We start from the raw sequence: 10,409 nt of genomic DNA on the forward strand, positions 1-10,409 counted from the left end.
GCCCATATCCCTTCAAACCCTTCCTATTCATATACCCATCCAAATGCCTCTTAAATGTCACAATTGTATCAGCCTCCACCACTTCCTCTGGCAGCTCATTCCATACACATACCACCCTCTGTATGAAAAAGTTGCCCCTTAGGTCTCTATTATATCTTTCTCCTCTGCCCTATGCCCTCTAGTTCAAGACTCCCCCACCCCAGGGAAAAGACTTTGTCTATTTACCCTATCCATGCCCCTCATAATTTTGTAAACCTCTATAAGGTCACTCCTCAGCCTCCGACGCTCCAGGGAAAACAGCCCCAGCCTGTTCAGCCTCTCCCTATATCTCAAATCTTCCAACCCTGGCAACATCCTTGTAAATTGTTTTTGAACCCTTTCAAGTTTCACAACATCTTTCCGATAGGAAGGAGACTAGAATTGCACGCAATATTCCAACAGTGGTCTAACCAATGTCCTGTACAGCTGCAACATCACCTCCCAACTCCTGTACTCAATACTCTGACCAATAAAGGAAAGCATACCAAACGTTATCTTCACTATCCTATCTACCTGCGACTCCACTTTCAAGGAGCTATGAACCTGCACTCCAAGGTCTCTTTGTTCAGCAACACTCCCTAGGATCTTACCATTAAGTGTAGAAGTCCTGCTCTCATTTGCTTTCTCCAAAATGTCTCACCTCGCATTTATCTGAATTCAACTCCATCTGCCAATTCTTAGCCCATTGGCTAAGATCTGGTCAAGATCCTGTTATAATCTGAGGTAACCCTCTTCGCTGTCCATTACACCTCCAATTTTGGTGTCATCTGCAAACTTACTAACTGTACCTCTTATTCTTGCATCCAAATCATTTATGTAAATGACAAAAAGTAGAGGACCCAACACTGATCCTGTGGCACTCCACTGGTCACAGGCCTCCAGTCTGAAAAACAACCCTCCAACACAACCATCTGTCTTCTACCTTTGAGCCCGTTCTGTATCCAAATAGCTAGTTCTCCCTTTATTCCATGAGATCTAACCTTGCTAATCAGTCTCCCATGGGGAACCTTATCGAACGCCTTACTGAAGTCCATATAGATCACATCTACTGCTCTGCCCTCATCAATCTTCTTTGTTACTTCTTCAAAAAACTCAGTCAAGTTTCTGAGACATGGTGTCCCACGCACAAAGCCATGTTGACTATTCCTAATCAGTCCTTGCCTTTCCAAATACATATACATTCTGTCCTTCATGATTCCCTCCAACAACTTGCACACCACCGACATCAGGCTCACTGGTCTATAGATCTCTGGCTTGTCTTTACTGCCCTTATTAAATAGTGGCACCACGTTATCCAACCTCCAATCTTCCAGCACCTCACCTGTGACTATCGATGATACAAATATCTTAGCAAGAGGCTCAGCAATCACTTCTCTAGCTTCCCAGAGTTCTAGGGTACACCTGATCAGTTCCTGGAAATTTATCCACCTTTACCTGTTTCAAGACATTCAGCACTTCTGCCTCTGTAATATGCACATTTTGCAAGATGTCACCATCTATTTCCCTGCAGTCTATATCTTCCATATCCTTTTCCACAGTAAATACTGATGCAAAATACCCATTTAGTATCTCCCCCATTTTCTGCAGCTCCATACAAAGGCCGCCTTGCTGATCTTTGAGGGGCCCTATTCTCTCCCTAGTTATCCTTTTTGCCCTTAGTGTATTTATAAAAACTCTTTGGATTCTCCTTAATTCTATTTGCCAAAACTATCTCATGTTCCCTTTTTGCCCTCCTCTTTTCCATCACTATTTTAAAACGAATAGAATTATGGTCGCTGGCCCCAAAGTGCTCCCCCACTGACACCTCAGTCACCTGCCCTGCCCTATTTCCCAAGAGTAGGTCAAGTTTTGTACCTTCTCTAGTCGGTACATCCACATACTGAATCAGAAAATTGTTTTCATCATTTCAAAAACTTCAACTTTCATTAAATTTCAAAAGATTTTCAAAGAAGCCAAAGCAAACTTTTTTACTTTTCCGTAGAAATTAGTATTCTGTTGCCCTTACCATCTTCCTGTGGAATGTGATCAGAACAGTATTTCAGATGATGTTGATATTCAGTTATTCAAATACCATTGGGCATAATCTGGAATACAAATTTTTCTGTTTTACAAACCTTCCCTTGCTAAATTAAAATCACACAACACCAGATTATAGTCCAACAGGTTTATTTGGAAGCACTAGCTTTCACAGCGCCACTCCTTTATCAGGTGGTTGTGGGGAATAAGATCATGATCACAGAGTTTTTAGCCAAAGGAGAAGAGTATCATGGAGATGTGATACAGTAAACAATTTTAGATCAAATCTTTCCTCTTTTAGAATGGGAAATGCTGGTTTCTGTCCTTTGATATGTAAATCCTAGAACTTCTTTTAAATTACATTCTCAAGATAGCTCAGCTTTTCTAACAATAGGTGTGAAGTCTGTCTTTGTCCCAATGTTGAGTCACACTGACAAGCTCTCTGTTTAGTTTTACATGGATTCATGCAGTTTTTGAGCAAAATAAAATGTAATTCTGCAAAAACAAGCTCATCCCATAAACTGACAGAGTGTGTGTGCATGAGAGTGTCAGTGCATGTGATAGAGTGTGTGTGTAAGCTTGGTTAAGTGTGTGTATGAGTGTGATGGTGTGTGTATGAGAGGGTGCGTGTGTGGTGTGAATGCAGGGAGTGTATATGTGTGCACATGAGAGAGAGCTTGGGTGGGAGATAGGGTTTTGCCTGCTTGTGTGAGTATATAGAAGCGTGTGTATGTGTGTATGAGAGAGTGTATCGTGCAGTGGAGTCACCTGTAGTGTGATATGAACCCAAGGTTCCGGTTAAGGCCATCCCCATGGGTACCAAACTTTGCTATCAGCATCTGCTTGTCCCAAAGTCCACCTTGGAGGACAGTAATGTGAAGATCCGAGGCAGAGTGTCCAGAACCACTGAAGTGGGAGGGAAAAATCCTGTCTGTTGATTGTTGTGTGGTGTCCATTTATCCATTGTTGCAGCGTCTGCTCGGTGTTGCCAATGTACCATGCCTCGGGGCATCCTTGCCTACAGCTTATGAGATAGACAATGTTGGCTGAGTCACATGAGTACTCACCACATACATTGGGGGAGGTGTCCCCATGTGTAATGGTGTTATCTGTGTCGATATTCTGACATGTCTAGCAGCGACTGCTGTGACAGGGTTGTACAGTGTTATTGTCCTGAAGGCTGGGCAGTTTGCTGCGAACAATGATCTATTTAAAGTTTGGTGGTTGTTTAATGGCATGAAGTGGAGGCACGGGCAAGGTCTTGGCGAGGTGCTCATCCTTATCGGTAATGTGTTGAAGGCTGCAAAGAACATGGCGTATTTGTTCAGTTCCCGGGAAGTACTGGTCAACTAAGAGTATCCAGTTTGTTGCAACCCGTGCCTGTCTCCTGAGGAGGTCATTAGGTTTTCCCGCTATGGCATGTTGGAACTGGTGGTCAATGAGTTGAGCATCGTACCCTGTTTTTATGAGGGCATCCTTGACCATTTTCAAGTTTCCGTCATGTTCCTCCTCATCCAAACAGATCCTGTGTATGCAGAGGGTTTGTCCATCGAGGATGGCTGTTTTAATATATTTTGGGTGGTAGTTAGAGAAATGTAGCATTGTGAGGTTATCCATGAGTTTGCAGTACAGTGAGGTGCTGAGGTGCCCATCCTTGATGGAGATGTATGTCTCCAAGAATGACACAGATAGTAGAGAGTAGTCCATGGTGATTCTGATGGTGGAATGAAACTTTTTGACATCACTGTGTAATTGTTTCAGTGACTTCTCGCCATGGGTCCAAAGGAAGAAAATGCTTGCGAAGGTAAACTTGAACCTTATTTACACTTGTTATTGCAGTCAAGTACTACCCAAATAGTTTAATGGATTGGTTGTGTGGTGGAGCAGTGTAATGTAACTGAAGTATTCCAAGCTAATGCTTGAGGGCACAGGTTCACATTTCTTACCCCCCCTCACCCCACCAGTGAAATTTAAGGTCAATGAATAAAAATCTGGAATTGACAAACTACTTACTGTATTCCTCCAGCTTTGGCCTCTTCTCCATCCACACGTCCTTTTACATCATTAGTGACCATGCCTTTGGGCATCTCAGTTCTAACTCTAAAACTCTTTCCCTACATCTACTTTTTGAAACTCTCCAAGCTTTAACAATCGCTTCTAAAATACCTTTCCTTAGCTCAGGGCTGATGTTCTTCTGATGATTTATTTTCCATCCTGTTATAATCTTTTCTTAAAGTTATTTTATAGATTCTTCTTGTTGGACTTTAGCCTCTGTTGGTTTCTGTCTCCATTTACTCAGCTTTCTTATGGATTTTGAATTCCTCTAATGAGGCAGTGGGGTAGAGGGAGTACATTTGGCTGCAACAAACACTTTTTCTACCCTCCAATGTTTGGTCTGAGGCTAACACCAGTAAAAATGTTCTATGTGTAAAGAGTCTTGAGTAATTGTTCTTCATATGAGAGTCTCAGACAGTACATTTCATCACAGTGAAAGTATGGACCTTGTCATATATTAGATAATGTACAGGAATAGAAACCATGACTAACTTTTCTCTCAGCTCAACAGCTCCAAGATCAATAGTAGCAAATCATAGTCGTACAATCTTACAGGATAGGAACTGGCTATTTGGACATCGAAAGCAATGGTTTTCTCTATGAGATACCTGACCCACTTTTATTACCCTGCTTACTCCTTATACTATTTAATCCTCCTATTTTGCATACAGCTATATAATTCCACAAGATTTATAGTTGAGAATTCCTCATTCTAACCACCATGTAGGTTCCAGTTTAAATTAGGGTTGACCCACAGCTTCCCAAGTAACCATAATTCAGCAGCACAAAAAGTAGTTCATTTGTTCCTGAAGCTACAAAGAAGTTCCCATTATAAACATAGTAGTAATCTGGTCACAATTTACAATGAAAATGACTAATTGTGTACTAAATACTAGAATCAAAGTATTAATTGTGCCAATCTATCACGCCACTCATGTGAATGCAGCAGTAAAATACACCATGGATACAATGCAGGGATGTATTTGAAGTTCTTCATACAAAACAATTAAAAACATTTTGTGCAAAAACATTTGTGGAGAAATAAGTCCTGTTACAATATAACCACACTGAATACTAGCCATTCCATTGATGCTTGTCTTCTGGTTACAAACAAATCAACAAGGCTGTGTCCTAGTAAAATATACATACAACAGATATTCAAAAATAAAACAAGATTAAAGCACACCTCATCACAAGTTATTTGTAGGAAGTGGTTTTGAAAATGAAAACATCTCCCAGAAGGACAAATCACACTGAGAGTTGGTATTGCTAGTTTGGTTATGTTTTCATTCTAAAAGAATTATACATCCTTAGTGACTGCAGGACAATGCAGCTCACTTACTCAAGCACAAAAACAAATGTCCAGTTCTTCGTAATGGAGCAAGTTGAAGTTCACCTGGATCATCTTTGTAGCCCAGATGCTTAGATACATGAAATTAAGGAAAAGAGTTTCCTCAATGTGTTTTATGACAAGCTATAATATTCTCTGACATACCCTTCCTTCAGTATCAATTTCAGTAACATCTCAAAGAAGGTTAGTCCTTACAACCTCTCCCACTTCCCTCAATTCATTCATCAAACTGAACTACCAAACTCAAATCTCCCCGAAGAAAAAAGTTGATTGTCATCTCAAAGCTTGCATTTTGAACCAATTTATATTAAATAGTTGCATAGCAACAAATATAAGTGAAATTTACTTACTATTTATATAAATTTAAAATTCTAATTTAAAATGTGGCTTAAACCAGATATATGTTACAGTTATATTCTTTTACCAATGTCACCATTCGTATTTTACCAGTACTTGTGAATTTCATGGAAGTCCAATTCAGTTTTTTTGGGAGAAAGCTTACAGAACTGCAAATTTCAGAGATCTGTTTACAAAAGGAGTCATGTTCACTTTAAACAAAGTCCACAGAATGTAATTTGCTTTTGTACTTTGTTATAAAATTAAGCTTTCCTCTGAAATATCACACTTGTTACTGGGTAGGTGACTTTTTCATCAAACTCTCACATATTAATCACTTGTGTGGTGAAGTTAATTATTTTCATGGAACAACAAACACTTAAAAAAAATCATTAATTCAAAACAAAATTGCCACAGCTCTCTGAAAGGTTTAACAGGAAAAGGTACTGTTCTCAATACAGAACTGAGACTTACAGACCTGAATTTCCTTCCCTATCCTGATCTCAGCCAACAGTTGGAACACAACAACTGATTCTAGAGTATGCAAGAGAGGAAAAGAATATTAATCAAAATCATTGCTGCTAATGACTACTCAGTGTTATTTGCTGAAAAGCGAGTAAGTGTGTGGACATCATTTGAGCACGTAGATCACAGTAATGAGCTCCTCCATTGTCAAACAGTTCACTGACACAGAGGGCAGGTTTACACATGATGAATGGTCACTTAAAACAGACAGTGTTTTGTACCACACAACTAAGAAAAAAAAATGCCTTCAGGATAAGAAGGGAGGAAATAGGGGGAAAAAGGTATTTGCTGCACTGGTGCAGAAAAATATTCATTCACAGTTTGGTCAGGAAGATGATCGTAGGTGGCTGACATCTAAAGCTTCACTTATGTGTTGTCATGTAGATAAATCTTCTTTTTGTTCCCTATTTTCTTTCTAAAATCAGATTATACACAATTATAAAAACTGTAGAAACATGTTCTAAGAATATATATATATATATATTACAATTCTGCCCTGATAACAGATTCATTTCCCAGTTGGCCATCACTGTCCCCCAGTAATGTTGTCTGTATTGGGTCTATCTGCATTGTTTTATGGGACATATGTGCAAAGATTGGCACACTGGTTCCACTGGGATGGCTTGACATGGATAGATGATGAGATAGCAATGGAGTGTTTGCATCATGATTTGATCCTGAGGAAGGCAAGCTTGTCACATGACCAGTGCTTGTTGATCCACTCCCGCTGCTAGGCGATCGGCTCTTTGGTGGTGGACCATGTGGAATCATTCTTGGAGGCCCTTGTTGGTAATGGGTCGCTGTGTAGGCAGCAAACCCTGGTGGTACAGGATAACTGTTAACTTGGATGAATCTCTGATGCTGTGCTATCGATGGACCAATTAGGCCTCCAATTTGGGTCTGGGGTAGACCTTGCGCTTGATATATGTGTATAGGATACCTTGGGTTACTGAGATTACTAACTGGGCTTGCACTCAGAGATGTCGTCTGGGTTGTGGCATTCCCTCCTGATGGTGTTGTAGAACTGGTATGACTTGATAGCCCTTCCCAGGACCTCAGCCTGGTATGAATATCCTTAAATCGTGGTCTTCTGGCTGGGATTTCATGCCAAGTTTCCGTCATTAAATCATACATCCTAGGAGGACAATCTTCTGGGCATGGGAGTAACTGCCTCTTCCGTATCATTTCTATTACCTCTTGATTAGAAAATCCGTAATATGGCTGCAGTCCAAAACTAAAAATCTCCCATAGAACCACACCAAAAGACCAAATATCAGAATCACTGGAAAACTTTCCAAACAGTATAGCTTCAGGGGGCATCCAGCGAATTGGGAGGAGGGATTTATTTTGCACTCTGTAATAATCAGCTGCATATATCTCTCTTGAAAGGCCAAGATCGGATATCTTCACTCGCAGTTGTTCTCCAATAATGATGTTACGTGCTGCGAGGTCTTTGTGAACAAAATAATGGCTAGATAGGTATTCCATTCCAGCTGCTATCTGTATGGAGATGTGCAAAAAATCTGCGTGGTCCAGGCTAGATTTGACAGTTCCATCTTCATCACTGCTGCAGCCAACATCAGAATGGGGTGATCGCATGATGAGAAATTCATGAAGGTCACCATGGTTCATGTATTCAAAGAGCATGCACACTGGTTGCTCCTGTGTCACCACCCCAAGGAGGCAGACAACATTGGGATGGTGCAGCTCTGACATCAGGGATGCCTCCTGCTGGAACTCAGCCCAAAGCTGGGGGTTACTGAAGTCCTTCAGTGTCTTTATAGCAACGAGTTGGGCATGATCCATTCCTGGAAGGTAAAGATGACCTTTGTAGATTTTTCCAAAGGCGCACTCTCCTAATTCTTCCATAAACCGTACAGCAGATAGAGGCAGCTCCTTAGCTTTACACTGCTGGATGAAAGAAAACAGATTATAAGCTGTGGGATCAATAAAGTAAAACAAAATATATATGAATCGACTCATTGATAATATGAGTTTAATAAGATAATTTGGTTAATTATATAATGAGTGGTTTGTTTCATACCACAAATACAACATACAAAATGTTTGACCTAAAATAGTCATATGAAAGTCTGCAACAAGTATATCCCCAATTTACCCTAATTTATTTCCTTCTTTCCTATTTACATTGCACTAATTGTTGCACTCATGTCCCAAGATACTTTACCCTCAAGTGGCCCACTGTAAGTCCAAACTGTTTGCCGCATCAAAATATTACATAACATTAGAGCCTAATCCTATTTGATGCCGATGATCAAATCTGCAGACAGGATCAGGAGAGAGAAAACTTGATTCAGTTTCAGAGTCACTAAAAAAATTCCAACTAGTCCCATTAGGATCATCAGGCTCAGCCAAGGCTGAAGTCTCCCAGGACCACGCTGGTCTGTATGAAGCAATTTAACTTCCAAAATTGCTTTTAACATACCTAGCCAACTTAGGTGACTGCAATGACCATGCTAAATTTTAAACACAAGATCAAAAAACAGCCAGTAAGCATTTTGGGGAAAAAAAAAATCTTCATTTCATTCATGGCACCAGTTAATGGAATTACGATGCTAATTAAAACAAAAACTTGATTTCTCTTGAAAATGTTGGAGGTTATATTTTCTTACTGCACATACCTTCATCTGTCAGAGGTACACCTCTGAACAAGGACACTAATAGCACACAATTTTCCAATTGTTTAAGTGGACAGGAGAAAAATTGGGAGTACGCACACACTTTCTTGATCTGCATTCTTGGTAGATTGAGGCACTGTGCTGGGAGTGTGCAGTTGGAAATTTTACCCTTATGAAGCTGACGTTTTATTCAGCAAATAGAGAAAAGAAAACTGTGCCATCAGGAAAAAGAGAAAAGAAAGCACAGATATCAACCTCTCTTCTGACTTTGTGCAGGTTTTTCCAAAATAGCCTGCATAAAACTAATCTGTAATATATGATTTTTTTTCAAAAAAATGAAAAACACATTCTGTGCTTCTTACAGCACCTCATAACTCAGGATCTTGTTTTAGAATACACTGCAGACTCTACTACTTAATAAACACCATTAAAATACTTCTAAAGCTGCAATAGATTTGAAACACGAACCCATGCATTGCATGGCAATGGCAGGAAATAAAGTTTCATTATAAATGCACAGATGGTCTGTATTAAGAGCAAATCCTCAAGGGCAAGGTTGTTTTAAACTGACATACACTATATTATACACTGAGTAATAAAAAAAAATTGACCTCTGCATGACTCCTAGTGGATTTTATTTTTGTCTCTTTGCACCAAGACTGGGTGACAATCAAACGAGAAAAGAGGAGCCATAACTTTGGAGTTTCAGGGAAGCTTGCGACACGACAGGAGGTTGTAAATCTGCTTGCTTTTGTTTGACAGGCTGGTCTTGTAGCGAGATGATCAAACTGTACAGCAAATGTAAGATACACGCTCGGTTCTCAGCCAAGATAAACTGAACCCAATGGAAAAAAAACAACTAACTCCAGACATGCCAGATTTCCGCATTTTCTTTCCCTCTTTCTTAAAAAGCCACTTATGTTAAGTACCAGGCAAGTCTGGGTTTCATTTACCATGTTTCAAAAAAGAAACAATTAAAGAGACCATATTCCTTCTGTGTTCTATTCACCAGATTTTCTAAATTCTTTTTTTTCAACTACTGAAATTAAAATTTTCTTTTAATACCTTTAATTCATAAAAACTTTTCTCCTCTCTAATCTATCTGACAAAATAAAGTGGTAGAGAGCTAATCGTCAGCCCTGTATGTAAGTGGTGTAAAGATGAGAGCTACAGTCCAGGAAGGACCTTAGACATCACTCATTGTTTTTACCTAGACAATGACTGCAGACGCTGGAAACCAGATTCTGGATCAATGGTGCTGGAAGAGCACAGCAGTTCAGGCAGCATCGAGGAGCTTCAGCTAAATCGACGTTTCGGGCAAAAGCCCTTCATCAGGAATAAAGGCAGAGAGCCTGAAGCATGGAGAGATAAGCTAGGGGAGAGTGGGGGGGGGGAGAGAGTAGCATAGAGTGCAATGGGTGAGGGGGGGAGGAGATGAAGGTGATAGG

General features: G+C 40.1%; 1 protein-coding gene across 3 annotated transcripts in view; it reads right to left on the bottom strand.

Moving 5' to 3' along the window:
• Positions 1–5,075: 5,075 nt before the first annotated feature.
• ror1 (receptor tyrosine kinase-like orphan receptor 1) overlaps positions 5,076–10,409 on the bottom strand; it is a 301,138-nt gene continuing 295,804 nt past the window's right edge. For 2 of the 3 annotated variants that reach the window (XM_043699446.1, XM_043699448.1), the window contains exon 9: positions 5,076–8,233. In XM_043699446.1, coding sequence (XP_043555381.1) covers positions 6,806–8,233 — 1,428 coding nt within the window. In that variant the 3' untranslated portion in view covers positions 5,076–6,805. The remainder of the gene's footprint in view (positions 8,234–10,409) is intronic. The other variant, XM_043699447.1, reaches the window with a different exon arrangement.

The sequence above is a fragment of the Chiloscyllium plagiosum genome, chromosome 11 (assembly GCF_004010195.1).
Source record: "Chiloscyllium plagiosum isolate BGI_BamShark_2017 chromosome 11, ASM401019v2, whole genome shotgun sequence".
NCBI lineage: Eukaryota > Metazoa > Chordata > Chondrichthyes > Orectolobiformes > Hemiscylliidae > Chiloscyllium > Chiloscyllium plagiosum.